Below are 21,822 nucleotides of genomic sequence, written 5' to 3'. Positions count from 1 at the left end.
GTGGACGTTGGTGGTATGGCAGTAGAGGTTGAACTTGGCTGCCAATATTATATTGCATTTTATTGCTGTGTGACAGATGGCACCAGAGGGACAGTCTGATAGATTGGTGTCTGACAAGCAAGATAAAGCAAAGGCGTGTCATCAAATTCCTCCATGCAGAAAGAGTAGCACCCACTGACATTCACTGACACTTACTGAATGTTTATGGAGAACAAAAAGTGGATGTGAGCACAGTGAGGCGGTGGGTGGTGCATTTCAGCAGTGGCAACAGCAGGTCACTTCCACCGGTGCAGAATTTTACAAGAGCAGCATGCAGGCTCTTGTTTATCAATGGTGAAAATGCATAGTTAAAACTGCCACCAAAACTTCAGCTCTGGATATAAGGAGAGCAGATTTCAGGTTGCTCAGGGAACTAGATAGTGAGGTCCCCTGGGGAACTGCTTTTGAAGGCACTGGGATCCATCAATGCTTCCCACTTTTTAAGTACAACCTCTTGAGAGCACAGGAAAGGCAATTCCAAAATGCTGGAAGGCAAACAGGGAGGATGGGAGGCTGGCCTGGATGAACAGGGATCTTCTTCTAGAGCTTAGGTCAAAAAAGAAAGTGTATGACAGCTGGCAGCAAGGTCAGGCAACACCAGAAGACTATGGAGATGTCATCTGCCATTGTAAGGAGAAAATCTGTGCAGCCTAGACTAAGCTATGTTGGAGTTGAAGCTGGTCAGTACAGTGAGGGGACAACTAAAAGAGGTTCTAAAAACTATGTTAACAGTAAACAGAGGAATGGAGATAATATTGGTTTGTTACTTGCTAAGGGTGGTCACCTCATAAACAGGGACACAGGCAACAGAGCAAGGAGGAGCTCTGAGATATGGTTTAGTGGTTTGCTGTAGCTACAGTAATGGAAAAACAGTTGGACTAGATGATCCTGTAGGTCCATTCCAACCTTGTGATTCTACAATTCCATGATGCTTAAAATCTTCTTTGCCTCTTTCTTTAACACCCATGATGGGCTGTGGGATCCCTAGAGCCCTGATTTGGAGGGCTGTGAATGCAGTACTTGATACTCCATGGATTAGAAATGGCATCTATAGAAAAGAAGGCTGACAGTCCTATTATTATCAGATGAATATTTTCTTGCTCACCACAAAGATTTTTTATAATCAACCTCCGAAGCCCAATTATTCATACAGTCACCAACCACAATTTGTTTGTTCAGTCAGTCTGGACTGTAGCATTATTAAAACTGTTAATAGTACAAAAAGTGACAAGACTGGACTCTCTAGAGAAAATAAAGAGAAAAATAAATAAATAAATAAAAGCCAGGTTACTGCATGATATGTAACTACAATCTGAAAAATAATACGCAAAGAATCTCAAAAGCAGAATAGCGGACAGGCTATTTGTTCATGGAAAAAAAATCGGGATCAATTCCACATCTTTTTCAACTGCAATCTGCAATGTGCAATCTGCACATTCAATGCAGACACGAGTTCTCAAGAAACATATATGCTGCAGTCATTGACATCACAGATGCTTAAGAAATGAATGAACCAATTCAATGTTTTTTCTTTATTTTCATTGCAGCACAAAGTAAATGGGTTTATATTTAAAGTAGTCTGAAAGGATGGAAGAAATAAGAATGATGTACATATTCAGTCACATTACAATGAGAATAGCCATTAGATGTTCCTTCAGTTAAGTGGCTGCATGTAAAAGGAAAGTTATTCTTCATGTATCTGAACTGCCAAACTATTTTCAAATTTCAATCTGGAATTATAAGTATTCACATATTCAGTACACTTAGATGTGATTCATGAAACATAATTGCACTTCTGTTTTATTTTAGGGCTTACAAAGCAATCAGTATGGGAAAAAAATGAAATTATGTCACTTATTAAAGATATTCAGCTCAGAGATGAAGCACAATACAGCTAAGCAAACGTTCCAGCATTTAAAACAAGTAATGCTAGATTTTTGTGAGTGAGTGCCCAGCTTTTTACTTCAGCAGCTCTATGATAATCCTTCCAAAATTAATAACTCCCATTGCTATTAAGTGCAACTGCTGATTACTTTGAAAACTTAACCTTAACTGCATGACTGTGTTGACTGTAAAGCAAACAAAATAACATAATCAGTGAAATAAGGTGAACTTGAGAAAACTTCTCCGCCTGTGAATTCATTTGGAACTTTCTAATTTGTTACACTACTTTTATTTGATGCTTATTGAAGAACTTATGAATTTTGTTGTTGCTGCAGTTTTCCATTATTCTGAGCTTGCAATCACAAATTCCAGGGCTTGCCACCTGCTGTTATAAGAAGAAATCTTAGTCTCCAACAGCACTTCGGGTTGTTAATATTTTAACTCATGGTATTCAAACTGATCCGTGAAGACTCAGTTGGCTGACAGTGCAGAGCAAGCTCCTCCTTGGCCTGACTAAGGAAAGCTCAGTATACATTAATGGCACACTAAGGAAACTTAGGAGAATTTGAGGAATGTCCTCTCGGCATGCAAGATAAGATCATTTTAAAATTAGGATATGGCTTACACTTTTAAAATAAAGACCATCAATATACAAACTACCAAGAACACAACTACAGTAAAGCACTTGAATAGTGCTGAATTACTAAGCCAGGATCTGGGCTGTTCTGCCTCTAATAAGTTCTTTTTTTTTTTAAAAAAAAAAAATAAAATAAAGTCATGGAACCATAGAGTGGTTCCTTGAAGACCATCCAGCCCCAATTCCTGACACAGGCAGGGCTGCCTCCCACCAGCTCAGCTGCCCAGGGCCCCATCCAACCTGGCCTTGAGTGCCACCAGGATGGGGCGCCACAGCTTCTATGGGCAGCTGCGCCAGCACCTCACCATCTTAATAGGCAACCAAATACACACAGTTTTGGACTAGAACTCTAATACAGAGGAAACTCATTCAAGATTACTGAAGAAGGCTTATACTTCAAGCTATGCAAGGCAATAAAATTACTTTAGGAAACTTTGTATAGACCCAACAAGAAAAGGAGACCATAACAAAAAAGAAGATGGTTGGAATTCTCATCTTCAGGTCAGCAGTACCAGAGGTATAAACACTCTCACAGGAATTCTTACTTTATGGAATTGATTTTGCTGGCTTTTATTCATCAAGTACCTTTAAGTCCATGCGAGCAGAAGATCTATAAATTTGTGAATACTTTTAAACACCTGTACTCTTATTTTCTCATGACATTATGGTCTCCAACCTCAAGTAAATGTGTACCAACCACCTTACAGAAAGCTTTCTACAGAAATGAAATTGACATGAATTCAATATATTTTAAAGAAGAAACAGAATTTCTTACTCAACTGATGAGAGTTAAAAAAGATTTTGCTGCCTCCCCACTAAACAGTTTAACAGTAGAGTTTAATCATCTCCCCATTTCTCCTTTCTTTTACATTATTAAGCAGTGAAGCATTTCTAATGAGTTAACTGAAAGCAGTATTTGTAAAAATGAGTTTCTCCTGGAGTTGGAATATCAAAGTAAGACTGAAAAGCAGAACTAATGCTGATAGTTCACAAAGGTTAATTATGCTACAAAGACTCTCAAGCTGTATTCTTATCAATGTTGCAGCTTATCATTGGTGGGAACAAGAAGCCCAACTATATAATACAATTTTATAGACGATAAAAAATAAAGAATATTAACCAATAGCTGTATTAAGTGAACATAACTGAATTGCCAGAGTCAGTATATTCATATAACTCAATAATTCTGGAGAGAAAAAAATAATGAAATGGTGCTTATTTTCCCCAGAACACTGAGCAACTACTGGTGACTACTGCCTTTTGTGAGAAAATAAATACAGATGTAGCTGAAATCCCAAGGGTATTAATAAATTGCCTGTTATGCATACACAGATTCTTCACACAGGTTTATTCCTTAGTGCCCTTCTATAACAAGAGAGTTTTTCCACTGGTAAGGTTTCAACACAATAAGCTCCAGCTCTGACATCCCCTGGTACTGCAGACTAGAAAAGTACATTAAAAACTCTGCTATAAAACTAAAATTAAAGGTTTCAGCATGTCTGAACATAACCCACAGAACAATTATCTTTTTTTTTTTTTAAGTTAAAACTAACTTAAAATTATATTTCTTTTATTTCTCAATCTTAGATACAGCTTCATGTACCTTAAACTTTTTTCTTACATTTGGAAAATTTTGCCAGCTAGTCAGTAACTGCATTAAGCCCTTTCCATGTTTTTCCTTTTCTTTCCTTAATATTGGTGCAGCTTCACATTGAGTATTGTGTGTAGCTCCTGGGCTCCACTATGTAAAAAGAATGTTAAGGTCCGTGGAATCATCCAGATCAGTGCAATGCTTGTGAAAAAGCTGGAAGCCTCATCCCATGAGGAGGGCACTAGGACACTGGGTTTACCTAGCCTGGAGAAAAGAAAGCTGAGATATAACCTCACTGGTTTCTACAACTTCATGAGGAGGGGTAGTGGAAGAGGAAGTGCCAGTCCACCCTCACTGGTCACCAATGGCAGGAGGCACAGAACAGCACAAAGTTTTGCCAGAGGGGATCCAACTGAACATGAGGAAAAACATCTTTACTGAGAAGGTGATCAAACACAAACAGGCTTCCCAAGGGTTTATGGCCCATGCCTGTTAGTGCTCAAGAGCAATTTGGACAATGCCCTCAGGAGCATCCTTCCAACCAAACTGCTCTATTCCATGCACTGTTCAGATAAATGTAATTTCAGTAAAACATTTTAAATTCTTCAGCTCTTGGATTCAGAGGTGTACAATGAGTGCACTCAAAAACATAAAAGTACAATTTCACTTATGAAAAACTTTATTTTTTTATAGCATAAGCAAAAATATCTTACTGAAACTGGTTCGCCTTTCTAATGTTTTTTATTATAAAGCATTTAATTTTTCATAGAATTTAAAGTTACATCCTAGTTCAAACAGATAAAAGAACAAGTGTTAACATGTGGGTATGTGTATTTCAGAATCCTTAAATGAGTTAGATACGTTGTTTTTTTCAAAGTACAAATTGTTTTATTGCTTTGAGTAAACACAAGTATTTAGCATATAATATTTCTGTTGCATTCAGAAATTCAGGATGAATATATGTTTTTTAATTTAAAGGCTGAATGTATAAATATGTGTACCTTAGCTAATGTTACCCTGCTGATGCATCTCCTTTAAGATTAGTCTATAATGAGAAATGCCAACAAGTCTGGTGTAGAAGAGAACTTCAGTTTTTCTTTATGTATATTAAGAAGAAAAAAAACCTAGGTATATGTACTGGCAGCTTTTCTTTAAAGTTTGCTGTAATCAAGCACAATGGTGTTCATCCGTGTTATAAATCAGCTGAACTACAATCAGGGATGAGTCCAACTATAAATAAGATAAAAGTAATCAAGCAAAGATGTAAGTAGTGGACTTTATCATCAGCTATATAATATCTTGCTTTCCCCAATAGCCTTTCTAATTACTGTTTACATTCCTGAAATCATGGCTTCGATTCATCGCTTGCAGGTGCTGATTCAGACTGGGATGGCTCTGAATCTGCAATAAAAACAGATTAAAGTACTTCAGCCTTAAGAATAAAAAGGTCAACTAACATTCACTTTCTCTCTCACCCACATCAAAATACACATAAATTTCTGTACTTTAGTTTAAGAACATAGACAAGGTACATGCAAAGTTTGCAATAGGATGCAAAACTGTAACAATACAAATAGGTTATGGATTTCCATATGCAATGGTTTATCTCTCCTGTCCAATGTGTCTTGGACTTATGCTATGAAGCAGACAACAGCAAAAGCTTCACCTCAAATATAGACTTCAAAATGTTTATGCTGTTGATTACTTCGAATCAGCAGAACAAAGTACTCAAGGGTGAAGAAATTAAAAGCACTTCCTTCAGTGCACACCTGAAGGCATGAAGAGAATAATGTCAAAACTGAGTTGAGATACATGACTGGAAGAAACCACATTGTTAAAAGCATTTAGAATCCTCTCTTTACACTGAAATAAGAAAAGGAGTGGAAAATCATGGCAGTGTTTTTTCAGTTTGTTGGGGGGTTGGGAGGGAAAAAGAGCATTTTGAAAATATCTATATGTCAAAGTATATAGCACTTCATCAGTCTGTACTGTATATCTGTCATTTTGTTCTCTGTGTGTCAATATTATAACCAAACCAATATCATTATTACTGCAAGACTCTTCAGTTTGCTTTATATCCCAGATGCTCAATTTAAGGCACACTCCACAAGAAACAAATCGTTTGTCACAAAATGAATGAATTAGCAGGTTTCAAAAATCCCAAGTCCTTTCATTTAATTAATGGCAAAATTCAGTAGGAAAAGTGTCAGTGTGCAAAAACGTTACACAGAATCTCAAGACAGTAAGAGTTGAAAGCCTCCACCTTTGCTGATTACAAATAGGAGGGCACTTTTCCTAAGCTGGCCATAGGGTACCTTTCTAATTCAAGCCTGATAAATTTCACCTTATTTAAAGGGAGAGACTGCAATTATTCTCGCTACCTATGGATGTTACCTTCAAATCCCAACTCACTTCAGAAGAGCAGGCTTTCAATAATTTTACCTTGGGTCTGCTCGGTATCTTTTGGTGCATCTTGAATCTTTTTTCCACATCTAGTATGCTGCTGAAACCAGTCTGTCCCATAGCCATTGCTAATTAATTTGCTAAAGTTTACTGGTTCACCTTTTCTCTGAGCTGGCCTGTAAATCAAAACATGTTAAAAGAAAATAAAAGCGTAAACTAAAACAGGCATTAGGTGGCAGGAAATTTATTTTGCACAGAATAGCCTTACATAATTGATAGGTAACTAAGAGTAAATATCAGTGGGTTGCTCCAAAAGTAATGCTTACGATATATTCCCTTGGAAACCACAACAGATACACAGAGCACAATAACACTTTGATAGAGCAAATTCTCAGCTATAAGAATTTTTGCTGTGCCTGACTTTCTCTTAGTGCATAGCTGACATGATTTCAGAAAATGGTAGTCCTACCTACATCCCTGTAACCTACACTCAGGGAATTAATGAAGCACATTATAGTTTGCATTTGTTCACTGGTATCAACAACAAAAGAACAGATCATCTTGAATGCAGTAGAAGAGCACTACATGAATATAGTTTACCACACAACTTGATGCCTACTTTTTTTGAAGATGTTTTCAATAGCTTTACCATAGAAGTTAAATTCCTATTACTTTAGTTGCTTGTAAAACCATTTAAGTCCTAGATGTCAGCAAGTTTAGTAGCAGTACGGATTCACAAAGGCCATGCACAAAGCCCCTAATCTCTGCAAGTTCAGAGTAACGTTAATTGCACACAGAAATGGTTTCAGGATTAGGAGATGAATGAATTTCATAAGCACGCTACTTACATTGGTGGGAAGGAAATCTTATTTTTCCCACTGAATTCCTTGTTCATAGAAACATTCGCTGTTTTGCTTGGATATTTAGCATTAATTGCTGGGAGCTTTACCTGCGTTAGAGAAATCTTAATTTAACAAAAGGAGACATTATAAAAGTAACCAAGAGATGTCATAAGAATTATATTAAAGGCCATAACAATCTTAAAACGGTACAATCTTAGGAATATTATTTCCAAAAGCAAGAGTAGAGGAGTAAAAGCAAAAAACTAAAAAGTACCATATTTGGTTATACTAGATGAGATCAGCTTTTGTCAAGTACGTCAATAATGAGAAACATACTCATCCATCACCTTTTCCCTCACAGTACACTTCCACCCAAAGTTAGACTTCAAAACCAAACTTAGCATCTGCAGCCTGTCATCTCGACTCAGTTCTCTGTATGCAGTGTATGACAAAATGCCAATCTTACTGAGGCAAGTGGGACAAGAAACCACAGTCCAGCTTAATTACTACCTTTTATTAAATTAAATGGGTGTGAAAGTCATTGCATATTAATGTTAGGTGTACTGGGGAAAGCCTGTAACTGAAAAATATATTTTATTTCCATTCTTTATTCCTTAATGACATGCAAAGAAACTCAGTGTTGTCTACCAGCTATACATTTCATCTTTTTATTTTACTACACTGGGAATCTCAACAAGGTAGAAGTATAAGAAGGTACCTAAAAAAAGTGACATCACAAACTCCAGGTGTCAGTGCTGTAGAACCAAAAAAGGAGTGGAAAAGCATTAGCAACACACAAAGCTGTTTATTTCAACAGGATTCAAAACTACCAGCTGCCAAAGGGCCAACTTACTTCCTTCTCAAATAAAAGCATTTAATGCTCTTTCCCCAACAACTCCTTAGGATTTTTCCACTTAACAGCTGGTTAAGAAATTCAGAGGTTAAAGAGAAAAAAAAGGGGGGGGGGAAACCCCAACATTTTTAAAGACTGCACTGCTTCCTCCATTGCATAAAGAAAGAGTGTAGGGGGGAAACCCTTAAAATGATCAACTGCAAAGCAACTCATATAAAAACATACTTGAGGAAAAAAATCCCAAACAGATATAAACACACCACAAATGTTTCAAAGACCGCATGCAGCTTTAGCTAGGAAAGGTCAAAACTTACTGTTTGAGTACAACTGATCCACAAACAAGCCATTATAAAAAAACAAGTTAAAAAAGCAGCCATGAATGTTTGGCGAGTGTGGATTTTTTTCCTTTCTGGGAACAAGTGGAGTTTAGGACAGACAGTTCCACTTATTTTTAAACAGAAGGTGAATACAAACCAACACGTTCAGTGAGTGATGAACTTTCTACAGACTTTATTCAAGCCGGAGTTTTACTAGAAGAGAAATTCCAAAATCTGGCAAAGAATTAGTGGGTGGACTACTAGATTTCAGCCAAACAAACTGACATTACTTTTAAACTTAAAGAGATGAAGAACAGGCACGCTTGTCAAAGGCACAGCGATGGGTGAAGACTGGGGTCTATTGTTCAACATGGAGATTAAGCATCATCTGCCTACAACTGCATTTAAAAGCCATTTCTGCTTTACATTCCATTTACATTGAAGAGGAATTCAGCACCTCTGTTTTCCCTTGCTAAGATTGTGGGCTCAGACTTATGTGAAACCAGATTGTGCGCACAAAGGATTGGGTACAAATCCCAGTTGTATAGGGGGAAGATGTACTTAACTGTCTTGCAGCAGAACCTAACAGTAGAGAGTGCTAAACATGGAATTGAGTCTTCATCTCCAACTCTGTGAAAAACTGGAGATGAAGAACTATCCTACTGTCCAAGAAAAGTTACTGCCATTTTCTGTTCATCATTAGACTGATCTGGATCATTATTTCAGATCTGGAAGTATTAATTACAGCTCTAGTAAAAAGACCAGAAGTGCAACAGAAAGCCCTATTGGCACTGTTTGCTCTTACTAACAGATAAGGAGCACATGCCTGTGTATGCCTAGCAGTACTCAAAGACTGCATCCAAAAAGAGATCCATAGGCTTATCTCCATTTTACAAGAACAGCACATAAGGTAATCTGCCATGGAACAAGCTAGACACAGAGGTGAAAACAGATGCTTAGGGAAGAGCATGGTTAAGAAGGTGAAAACAGTACTGAAGGCATGAATTCCTCAATGACTTTCAGCCTACTTGTATCAGAAGCATGGTTTCTTACTTGCATGACTTGGGCAACTACTGAAAGGGGTCACTCCTTTCAACCCACAGAAAACATATCCCTTAAGAAATACTTAAAGTCCCTTAATGAGTGCAAAGTGCCTGAAAGCTGTGACTTCAGACACAAGACATTAATCTTGCTAGTGTTGCATTACAACTGCTTGACACTAACTCTGATGCCATCTCCAACTAGTTTACCACCCATGCACAGTCCTCTGTCTTCTGGGACTGTACAGTGACAATAATGTAAAGACGGTGGTAAAAAACAGGAAATAGGAGATGTAAGTTTAAAGGAAGAATCAAGTGGTGTTTCAAAGTATAGGATTTCATTTCTTATCAGGGTACAAAAAAGATCCTGTGAAACAGGACAATCATTTCAGAGACAGTAGTATGAAGGAGGAACTAAAGCTAAGGCAAGTACTGAAAAATCTCACATCTTGAGCACCTAACCTTAAAGCGTAAGTTCAGGATTTTGTACTCTAAACAAAATTCAATTTCTGCTTCTGAAACAGTATAAAATATAAATCATGTTCTTTGCGGATCTGGAATCTGAGCTGAATATGTAACATCTGTTCACTGTGTATTCAGTGATACACAAAACATGGGAATACTGACGCTCGTGAATAAGAATCAAATTGAGCCTTTCTTGCTCAAACCCCACCACCAAGAGAAACAGACGTTCTACCAGTCCCCACATGGACCTGAACTACACACACTGTTATAAAATTTGACTCCTACAGCACTGAAGATAATAGGTTCTTAAGGGAGCACTTAATATTTTTCCTGTTCTGATCCTCTGCAAGGCTTCTATGGCAGTTTGAGTTCCTGTTTTCAGTGCTCTGAGTCTGGCTGAAAATAAGTTTTCCCAAGAGGCATCAGCAAATTACAGTTTGAGTACACATCATTCTGAAGTTGCACTAATTACTCACCTCAGCAAAGGTTAAAGACTTTTGTAACATGTTCAACATCTGCACTTGTATTCAAGTAGGAGTTACTGGTGTTCACGTACGTCAAAAGTCTTTCCATATATTCCAAAGGGTTATAGTAACCAAAGAGCCCACAACTACAGATCATTTTATAAAAACTTAAATCTTAAACATCTAAATGGCCAAGGGGAGAGGGTGAAAGACGGAGGATGGGAGATAGATTTCCAGCACAAAACCCCAAGATCAGCACAGAAAAGCTTCTCTAAGCATACTGTGCTACACATATTTTACATAGGATAAATATTCTAGGCAGCTAGTGGGGACTCTTTCAGGAATCTCTCTTCAACTTGAACAATTGCTTTTTCAGATCAGTTTTCTGTTCCTTCTTTGTCCTTCTTCCTTCTTCCTCCCAAGACCACTGAGCAAGAATTCCATTCAACATGAATCAAATGCAGAGAAACAAAACACATGAAGTCAGAAACTAAGTCCTGCCTTTCATTCACGCTTAAATATACACACATTAAAATGCAAGTGGAATTCACATTTCTGGTTCTTATGTTACACCTGTAGCACTTCAGCATGGTTTCACTGTCATTCTCTAGCTGCAACATAAAAATTTCTTCTGAAATATGGAAACTGTGGTGGACTAGGACTCCTTTTCAGTAAGAACTAACAGGCTCAGTTAGAAGCATCTTAACAAGATCTGCAAAAAGAAAAACCTACACCATACCGTTTTTTTCTCTGTGTTTTCCTTGTCCTCAGCATCTCGTTGCCAAACACTTTTCATATCAAAATCAAAAGGCCCTCTTCTTGTCTCATAATTACTACTGGCATGGTCAGCAACATTAAACTCTTTGTGAATCATATAATCTGGTAGAGAGGAAACATCCTTCCTGTAGACAGATTTAACAACTGTTAATTGCAATGGAAATCTATCACATAACATAACGTTATGACAACGTTATTTTGAAACACAGACAGAGAGAGAACGTGAGAAGTTATTCAGGATCTCTGCAGACCTACCGTGGCTCTTTGTTTGCTGGAGGACTGGAGTGGTGCACGTACCAGTCAGGTGCAGCATATGCTACTGGCGTTGATTTCTTTGTAACAGGAGTAACAGGAGCATAGTGCTTCAACAAGTCTTAAGAAGAAAAGACAAAAGCCACCACTTTTCTGACTTTTTTTTCTGCCTATAAGCTCATCATCATCTCAGGCTGCTGTTTTACCAGGAAGATACTTCTTTTTTTTTTTTAATTCACTAAACATCTACTACTAAAAAGTACAAATTTTGCCAACAGGTAGCTAAGTGCAGGAGATTGCAAGGATGCCATGGAAAGCTGATCCCTTTATGTCACATTTTCAATCAAAAGTTTTTTTCCGTAGTTTAATTCCAAAAACCCAGAGGACTCTTCTGACAGGACCTCAAGCTTTTCCTACCACCCATACTCATGTAAAAACTAAGAAAATACAAGCAAACAAAAGCTAACATACCAGGTCGGCCTCCTTGCTTTGCTAGCCTTACGTAAGCTGAATCAGTATCTCTGATCCACTTCCTACGGGACCCAAACATCCCTTCATTGTGAGCATTTGCACAATCACCAAGACCTGGAATCTGGGATGTAGGAGACTGTGGGATTTCAGAGTTCGTTGATTTCTCTGGCTGTTGCACAGGCATTTGGTAATATCATTCTGAAGTAACAGAAAGGAAAATGTTGATGGTAAAATTCATTTGCCTAGTATCCCTTTGTCAGGAAACTAACAAATCTAGCCAGCTTAAAATTAAGTGAAATGCTGCACTTCATTGCAAAGATAGAAGATGAGGATTCTATATTCCAGGGGACAAAGCCCGGGAAATTTCAGGAGTTCCACATTGAAAAAGAGAAGGCCTTGATGTAACGTTTGAAATATAATTCAAATTCTTCCATTAAAACAGGGGACTTCTCATCTTTGTGCAGCAGACCAGGTCTAGGGAACCAAGAGCAGCAAGAGGCACAAATGACAACTGAAAGCAATTAAGTCCTCTGCTACCTTTCCTTCTAACCCATCAACAAAAGTAAAGAAAGTATTCTGACTCAATCATCTTTAGGTCTCTGTTAGTAAAATAACCCAACCCGATCCCCCATCCCTCCCACCTTTAGAAAATAAAATAAAAATGAAGCCATTCCCAGATATATTCCTTTCTCAGCTTCCTGTGCACAAAAACAAATAAGCAATTACACAAAAACAGAAAAGAAACCACACAATTCCTTGAGGGGAAAACAGAGTGGCAGACAAGGAAGAAAAAGACAACCTAAGGAATTATGCTATGAAAGACACACAGAAGACTTACTGAGAAGACTCCAAACAGAGTTACCTAAGTGTAATCAGACTGTCATAAGGCAGATATCCTCCTCAGGTGCTATTACATAATCATAAACATGCTGACATGCCTAGGAAAAAAAAAAATGCCTGTTAAGAATTTATTTTTCTTCCTATCAGGGGCAAAGAGTGGCTCAAAGTTACCCAAAGCCCTCAGTGATGATGCTGACGGTGAAAAATGGGGAAGAAGTAGGTAGGCATTCGACCACTTTAGATTCTACTGAGCATGTCCAAAGGGACATTAGCATATATATTAATGAATCCTTGGACAAAAGGATGAATAGGTATACCTATGTAATGCATACACGTCTTTAACTGTTTAAATGTAGAACCTGAGCTCTGAAAGAGCATACTTGCTGCTCAAGTCACCCAGTACCATGAGGAATAAAGGAATGCCACTTTCTAACATCATGTTGCAGTCAGAGTGTTTTCTCCCCAGATTATGGGTGACAGTCTGTCAGAAACTGCTGCACGTATGGCTATCTACGGCTGTTTACGAGGGTGGACAGTGATAGGACAAGGGTTTTAAACTGAGACAGGGGAGGTTTAGGTTAGATATTAGGAGGAAGTTTTTCACTCAGAGGGTGGTGACGCACTGGAACAGGTTGCCCAAGGAGGCTGTGGATGCCCCATCCCTGGAGGCATTCAAGGCCAGGCTGGATGTGGCTCTGGGCAGCCTGGTCTGGTGGCTGGTGACCCTGCACACAACAAGGGAGGTTGAAACTACATGATCTTTGAGGTCCTTTTCAACCCAGACCATTCTACGATTCTACACCTAATTCTGTCAAGCACCTTCATTCTTTTCAATCTTCTGGACTGCCACCCACCTCACTTTCTACTACTTCTAAGTGCTTGAACTTAAGGGCACGCTTCAAAGTGATAAACTCATAGGGCGAAATGCCAACAACTGATTCAAAAACTCCTGTAACGTGGATAAAACCATCCCAATTTAACAGGCTAAATCCTGGGACTCACCTACAGTTTAAAGCGCTGATAGCCTCAGGGCAGAAGAAACACTCGGGCCGGGCTCTCAGCTGTCACCGCTCTGCGACACCGCCGCCGCTTCCCGTCCCCTTAGCAACGTAGCGGCTCCAAAGCCAACGACGCACCGCCCAGCAGAGGCGGGCACCAACGGCCCAATCCCACCCCACAGCCGCCCCCAGGCCGCCATTTTATCTGACGGAGAGCGGCCCCGCTCGGGGGTGTTGTTTGGCAGCACGTTGAGCATCAGTCAGCGGTGTGTCAGGCAGCCAGGGATGCTAGACGTATTTTTTTGATTGATACACACAGGTGTCCTCTGGGTGGCCCCAGTTGCTCAGAACTTGCAGCTTTATGTAACTGATTAACTCAGAGCACTGGAGATGCTGTCTGCATGGTACACTGTTACTGGAATTCCATGGTTTAATGTAACTGCTGCGGGAAAGGTAGCCAAAAGCAACTTAATGAAGATGTGCCCTTGGCTTCCTGGGAGGGGCCAGCAGTTCCCTGGATCACTGTCAGGCTAAAAAGAGAAGTGTTCATGTGCAAAAAAGAGTCCTGGCTGAAATTCCTGCCCCAGCATCAGAGGCTCTGGAGTTGTATTGGCCCATCAGCTCTGCTCTGAAGCACATTCATAAGTGCACGGCAGTGAGCTGGGTGCACAACTCGCAGAAGCTCTCAGGCTCCTTCCTTTGTGGAGCAACTTGCCAAAAACAAGGAGAAGCCTTTCCTGCAAGGGGAAGCAATCGCTCCCCCTCATCCAGTCCCACCTCCTTTCACCAGCACCAGCCGGGGCTCCAACTTGTTCAGGTAGCTCGGGAGCAGTGACACGATACGCTGGCAAACACAACATGGGGCCCTCCTGCACTGCACACACTCTGTGCCTGCTTGGGTTCACTAAGAGCCCCAGCGATCTCGCACCCCAAATCTCCCATGGCACCTTACGGGTTCCCCTTCAATTCCAGTCTGACAGTTCCACAATGGCTGGGAAGACAAGCAAGCCAGCCTGGCAGAAGCTTGCACAAGGAGGATTGGGGGCAGTCTGGCAGAAGAAATTCTCAGCAGGGATACACAAGAGGGGACTAGGACCTTGCAAGAAGACCATAGGTAAGGCAAGATGGGATGTGAGGACAAGTGTAAGGACAATCCTCTGCAGGGCTTTTGGTCTCCTCCACCCCGTACCATTCTTCCCCCGTTTCTCAGTGTTCTTACCTCAAGAATAATCTCAGGAACCCTCATATAAGGTGTCACCAGCAACGACTGCCAAAAGACTTTCCCACTTCCAGTCCAGGAGGGAGAAGTCTTGGAATGAACGATAGCAGCGCCTGCAAATCAAAACACGGGCCCCATTGTCAAGCAAGGCCAGGAGGAATCAAGGCCTGCTGACCTTGCTTTGCACATAAACAGCTGCACAGAGATGCCGGCTGCCTTTGCAGTTTTGAAAGTAGCCGTAGATTGTAGAGCCCTGTGCTGACACCAAGAGGCTCACAGTGTGATAATAATCAATTCTCTTAATTATAATGCTTTTGCATATACGGCAACAATAGACATGAAGGATACTTTTTTTGGCTATGGATATGGATAGAGAGGGATTTGCTTCTGCCTAGCAGGAACGCTGGTGGACATTTGCCACAGATTTGAAACACAGTCCTATACAAGCTATGTATTCTGAAGAACACGAAGCAGTAAAATTACCACAGGAGGTCACTGTTGTGACATGTATGCTATATCTATGTGACAGTGCTGAAGACCAGCATTCCACTTTTGAATGGTGCTCCTTAAGCCTGTTCCTTCTGGTAAACCAGAGCCTTCAGGTGTAGCACAGAAGACCACTATACCTATGACAGAACAAGGAACTATGTAACAGAACTATGAAAATAGCCATTGTATGTTGATAAGAAAAGGAAACAATTTACCTTTCTGTCTGAAAATGCCTGTAACATTAATTGTAATGGTTTATTGATGCATGGAAAATAAATAAATAAATAAATACGATGAGACAAACTGAAGAGGTTTATATGGTTTAACTTCATTTTGCTTTTATGATGGGCATTTTACCAGGATATCAACAGTCACTGAACAAAAACATCTCTTTCCTCTGAGTGATTGAAGTCATGCTGTCACATTGCTCTTTGTTTGACAAGCGTGTAGTAACTTCAGTGGTTTGTTTCAGCTGCTTCTCCTGTTGCCTTTGCATTAACATCAAGGGATGATTAAGAAAGGTCTCTTTTCTGTTTTCTTGCAGCTTTAGAAGTCACAGCCACAGACGTCGTGTGTGGTAAAGAGGTATATAATTTCCACTTTGTTTTTCTTTTACCAAAAGTATTAGTTATTCATATGCTAATCGACATATTTCATCTCAGTGCAAATATTACAGAAAAATTATAGTTGAAAGCCTTCGTAGTCAAACTCTTCATTTACAATACATGAGTTTTGTTTGTTTTGCTTTTCCCCATGGTAGCTTAAGCCATTAATGTATTTCTCTTCTTTATAAAATGTCTTTTTTACATAGTCAGGAGAATGAAAGCATGTCAGTATTCATTGCTGCTTATTTTTCCCCTTTAAATTTAAATAACTTATCAAATGTTTTGAACAAGCATTTCTTTTTAAGAAAGTAATCTACGTAGTCACTGGGGCTTATGCCAGAAAGTGATTGCCTGCTCCTGAGTCAGTTACTGTGAACCATTTGTCTTCATGCTGCTCACTGACAAAGTGGAACAGTACAGCTTTACTGAAAGTTACTGGGAGGGAAGCATGGTGTGGTACCTCTGCAGCAGCCCTTCTAGCTGCTTTTATACAGCTAAACCATGCGAAGGAGCTACCAGAACTACTTAGATTTTGGCTAGGTGCCCATCATCAGGAGTGGGTCTGATTATGTTGCAAGTTCATTGTTCCAGCGGAAGCCATGAGGCAGTTAGCATAAGAATTCATACGGGTGTAAGACCTTGGCCAGACTTCTCTCAATATGCAACCAATATGGGCTAGTGGGACAGAAGAATAAGTGTCTACGTTTTGGAGTGAGAAAATGCCACAATCCAGGGGTAGGAAAAACATACAATTCTCTCAGTCAGCTACCACTGTCTGTGAGACAAAATAACGTTGGGGTTTTCAGGTGCAATGCCATGAGCATAACAGCGTGAGCAAGAACATGAGAAAAAATAAGGGAAAGTATTGCCTGGACAGCTTGGGTAAAGGTTTACAAAGCTCTGAATGTAAAACAGTCTTTGTATTTGCAGACAGAAAGTCACATATCCAAGTCTGTCTAATAAAAAAAGCTTATCTCCCATGCTGTGTGCATTGGTGTAGAGGCACTTCAGCTGTGCTGTCAGCCAGTTTACCTTCTTAGAGGAGCTCTCCAACTCTGCAGGATCCCTGTTTAGATGCATTCTTCTGCCCAGGAGTTCCATGGCCCCCTGGTCTGTTTCAGCCTGAGTCCAGCCATTTTGGTAGGTGATAACCGTGTTTCAGTGTGTTCACACCATAGTCTCCTACTCTGCTGAAAAAAGCACCTGCACCAGTGCTGACTGCCACAGAGGATGACCACAGTGCATCACAAATTAGGGTTTTTGAAACTGATTGGGTTCTCAAGGAACAAGCCAGTTTACCTGAATGCTTGTGTGGCTCTTTTATGATATGGCGAGCCTTAGACAATTGCAGTGCTTGGCCTACAGTGCAGTGTGAAGAGTTTTAATTAAAATAGGTTCTGGCTTGTTCTCAAGAAAGGCAGGGACTTTCCGGCTTTTTCCCATCTTTGCAGTTTTGGAAGCATGTGCTAGTTCCATCCAACAGCATCTGTGTGCCGTTTTTTGCTGTAACATGCTGAAGACATACAGCTGTCCTCAATCTTGAGCAGACTAAAAGAGTTGCTGACTTCTTCTTGCGAGTGCTCCTTGTCCCTGAGTACTTTTCTGAAAACTGCTTTTCATCAGAATTCATAAGAATAAACACAAGCAAGTGGTTGAAGGCAGTAGATTAGCAGCGGATTTATTGAACTACCATAATCAGTTTACTAATTCATAAGGTGATTTTTCCTTTGTCACTCTCCGTCTTGAAAGCGCAGCTGTTGGAGAGGGTTTGGTTCACTTCATAGTGAGCTGCATGTTTATTTACCTGTGCCTCAGAGATATGGAGAAATAGCAAATGGAAGACAAACATTGAGACTGGCATGGATGTTTCCTTCACAGGTTTTGAAAATCTTGGTTATCCTTTCACCCTAAGCCAAAAGGAAATCTTTATTTTGCTTTATTTTTAACTTTTGATGTTTTACCACTCTTTACAGTTGATTTATTTTCTATTTCTGACAGCTGAAGCTTATCTTGTAAACCTGATCTGCCTTTGTGAAAATATCACAAGGTGGAGAGCAGTAGCATGAGAAAAATAAGGGAAAATACTGCTAGGATAGCTTGCCTGAAGGGTTACAGAGCCCTGAATGTGAAGTTGTCTGTGTACTTTTAGACAGAAGCTTGTATATGCAAGTTAGACTAATAAAAAATAAGTGTTAAATTCTCTTAGTTCTCAAGAACTTTTCAGGTCTTTGAATAATAAGCAACTGCCCAGTTCCCCTTGAAGACATATTCTATTTGCCACTTCAGAACTTAGGGAATGGCCATAAATCCAGTTATTCTTGAGACTGTCTCACAGAGATGTAGAAATGTGGAAGACAAAGCTTTGCTTGAAGTTACTGTTACCCACCTTTTTTTGAGAGAGGATGGGGGGACATTGTGTCAACCTACTTTGGAAGAGCTGAGCCATCAGATTCTCTCCAGGAAAAGACATTTATAAATTTTTTTATGGTAACCACTGAAGAGTTCTGAAATACTTGTAATGAATCATTCAATGCTACATATTGGCCTCCTCTTCTCCCACTGAGTCATAATTTTCAGTAGGAGTAAGCATGGGTAAAATGAAACCATAAAAAAACTTCTGCCTTCATCTCATGTTTGGTCTACTGAACATCAGAACTACTAGAAGGGGTTATAGCAGGAGTTGAATTTGTCCATAAGAAAAAGGCAACTATCTTCAGCTTCAGTGGTAGTTAGAGTTATGACAATATACAGGAAAGGTGGTCAGACCCAGGTATAATAAAGAGATCAGTCTCAGGTGCCAGTCTTTAAATTACAAATGAGAAAGCATCTACTCAGTAGCTAACTGAACTTGGAACTAGGTGAAATTCACTAGTAACCTCCCTGATAACTTGCAGGTTCTCTGTATGCTACAACTAAGGTTCTTCATCTGCTCAAATATCTCCTGTCTGAATTAGGCTACTGAAATTATCCAAAACAGCAGTAGGGACCCATGCTATGTCTAGTTTTCCCTTAAATAGTGATATTGGTGTCCATTTTCCTCTCATGAAGCCAGCAGCATGCAGTTTTGTTAGGAATTCAGAGGGTTTGTTTATTCCATGGAAGTCTCATGACTGCAGGGTGGAGGTATATTCTAATTCTAATATATGTATAGTTATATGTATATAATTATCAGAATATAATGCCAATTTCATGGAGCCCACAGGACAAGAAGGAAGAATGGCCCTCTGTAGATCTGTAGAACAGTTTTATGTTAGATAGCTCTCCAATCAACAATCCCAGGAACAGCAAATTTGGGAGAAAGCAGAATCCAAAAGTCTCACCACTGGGCAAATGGATCAGGCTAGTAAAACCCAAGCATTCAGACATGTGTTTCCTTCTTTGTTTCAGAACCATTCTGAGCAAATGGTATAACTTATGCTATGAAAAAGGTGTTCTGAAGCAACTCTGGCAACGTTTGCAGTCCCTCTTTAGAAAAGAAAAGAAAAAAGAATTATGAATCCTGTTCACAGTTGTTGGATGCACGTATTCAGATGAGAACTTTGATTTAGAATGGACAAATGTGTTGGACCTTTGCACCATCTCAGGTGTCATATGTTATTTTATGGAGAAAGATTCTGTATTCGTAATGCTATTACCTCATCAAAGTGCTAGATTTGAAGATACTTTATAAACTGATTGATTGTCCACATGCAGTATACAGTGATCTTAAGTATATAACCCTGATAGCTTATATATCCAGGATTTTTACTGCATCTAAATCCAAATTCCTAGAGTAGTGACTCACAATGTACAGGTTTTCAGATACTCTTCAATCATATGGTAACACTAACTCAGAATTGTGTCCTTTTTGATATGGACCTAAAGGCTTGATTAGAAATAGTCTCTAATGTATCAGAATGGATTTGATTTGTGGAGAGTAGCTAAGAAAATGGCTATACTGAGATGCAGAGTAGACATGTAAATCTTGTTGCCATTACGTAGACAGTGCAGTTCCTATCTTGACTTGAAGGAATAAGGATGATACATATGACAAAGCATGAAAGATTAGAGCTTGTATTTTATGGAATTTGCATCCATTTGTGGCATTGTAAAGGCGTTTTATAACAAAATGGAGCTCTACAAAAGGATCTCCACACAACTAGACAAGATCTTGAGTAACTTGATTGGAATTGATCCAGCCCAAATACTCTGGTGGTGGAGGAGATGACATCCAGTTGTCCTTTCTACCATGTTATTATTTTATGAACTTCTCTCAGTCTTCTCTCCCATCATCACCTGAGGGGACAGGACAGTGATGGGCAAGATATTGTATTCATGTGAGGGAGATCCTCAAGTCACAAGGCAGAAAATTGGAAATAATAGTGTCTTTACCTCTTAATTAGAAATGACATTTGGAAGTTTCAATTGACATTACATATTGTGCTGCACAGTGTGGCATACTGAAAAAAAAAAAAAAAAGATTAGCAGACTAGAAATCACTTGCTGTGAATGAAGAGGTAATAAATCATATCGAAATTATTACTGGCATTAGATATGTCTCATTTTTAGTTTGATTAATGGAATGTAATTATATCAGGAATTACCAATGCTAATGGTAATCTGGCCAATAAAGAAGCTGAAATAACTTTATGAATCCACTAGTAACGTTAATGTATTAAGAGTATTTAATACTAACTGACAAGAAATGCAGAATGAAGTCAGTGTAAATATGAAATACTAAAAGAATTAAGAAAATGCTGAGATTATGAGCTGTAAATATAAGATTAATATATTAATTGAATAATTTGCTTCTGAATTAATTTTAGAATCATGGTTTCTTGTTCCTTTGTGTTTGGGAACAGATCAGAGTAATTCTGGACAAGCTATTAGGACTCTGTAAGTCCTAATGTCTCTGTTTAACAGTTGTTGAATACTTTATAATGTAGTATTTTTTGTTTACACCTAAAAATAGTAGTAATTTAATTACTAGCATTCACTTCATTCAAAATATCCATGCAAACAAGATATCTGTCCATGTTTTTTAACACCTCCAAAGAAAATCTCTAGAAGTTCTCTTTGATGATAGAAGCCTGGAATAGAGTATTGCAGATTGATTTTTGTCTATCCAAGAGACATAGCCACAATCCTGCATAATGTTGCCATTAGCAAGCTAATCTGATGATAGAATAATTTCTTTCCTGTATTCTGATTTACTGGGAATGAACTACCGTGAGGTTGGTTTTGTTTTTTTTTTTGGTTTTTTTTTTGTTTTGTTTTGTTTTCTGTATAAAATCTTTTTGATTAGTGCTGCTTGAAAGGAAGGACTTTTCCCTGGCAGTCTACTATCTCAGCTTTGTGTTTGGCATACATCTGATAACACGTGTTTGTGGCTGCTCAGTACTGTGGGAGGCACATTGCTGGGACATTTCTGAGATAGCTCACTAAAAATATTCTCCCTGCTGACCATGCTGATAGAAAGGATGATTGTATTGCTCTGAAAACTGTGAGGTCGATGCAGAACAGAAGAAATTGTAACTAAGTTTTCAAGCACTCGGAGAATTAAATTAATAACTGTAAATAATACAATACTTCAAGAAGTTTTGGGTTGTTTTGGTTTTTTTTACTTCTGTTATTCATTTTTTTAGTTTTTAGATGGT

General features: G+C 39.1%; 1 protein-coding gene across 9 annotated transcripts; it reads right to left on the bottom strand.

Annotated features, from left to right (window-relative positions):
* Positions 1 to 4,807: 4,807 nt before the first annotated feature.
* Positions 4,808 to 13,970, bottom strand: C2H7orf57 (chromosome 2 C7orf57 homolog). Of its 9 annotated transcripts, none has more exons than XM_015854383.3 (8): positions 13,878 to 13,970; positions 12,874 to 12,973; positions 12,036 to 12,233; positions 11,568 to 11,685; positions 11,275 to 11,437; positions 7,403 to 7,503; positions 6,594 to 6,730; positions 4,808 to 5,552 (listed from the first exon to the last, which is right to left on the bottom strand). In XM_015854383.3, exons 3-8 carry the CDS (start codon positions 12,217 to 12,219, stop codon positions 5,497 to 5,499), a joined length of 759 nt encoding a protein of 252 aa, XP_015709869.1. In that variant the 5' UTR covers positions 12,220 to 12,233; positions 12,874 to 12,973; positions 13,878 to 13,970; the 3' UTR covers positions 4,808 to 5,496. The 9 variants fall into 9 exon arrangements, with proteins under 9 accessions (XP_015709869.1, XP_015709870.1, XP_015709872.1 ...); XM_015854384.3 differs by having other exon boundaries at positions 12,898 to 12,973; XM_015854386.3 differs by having other exon boundaries at positions 13,882 to 13,970.
* Positions 13,971 to 21,822: the final 7,852 nt, after the last annotated feature.

The sequence above is a fragment of the Coturnix japonica genome, chromosome 2 (assembly GCF_054131305.1).
Source record: "Coturnix japonica strain WE chromosome 2, WE-NBRP24, whole genome shotgun sequence".
NCBI classification, from domain to species: Eukaryota; Metazoa; Chordata; class Aves; order Galliformes; family Phasianidae; genus Coturnix; species Coturnix japonica.
Note: the sequence above shows the minus strand (reverse complement) of the source record. Positions and strands in the feature narration are given on the sequence as shown.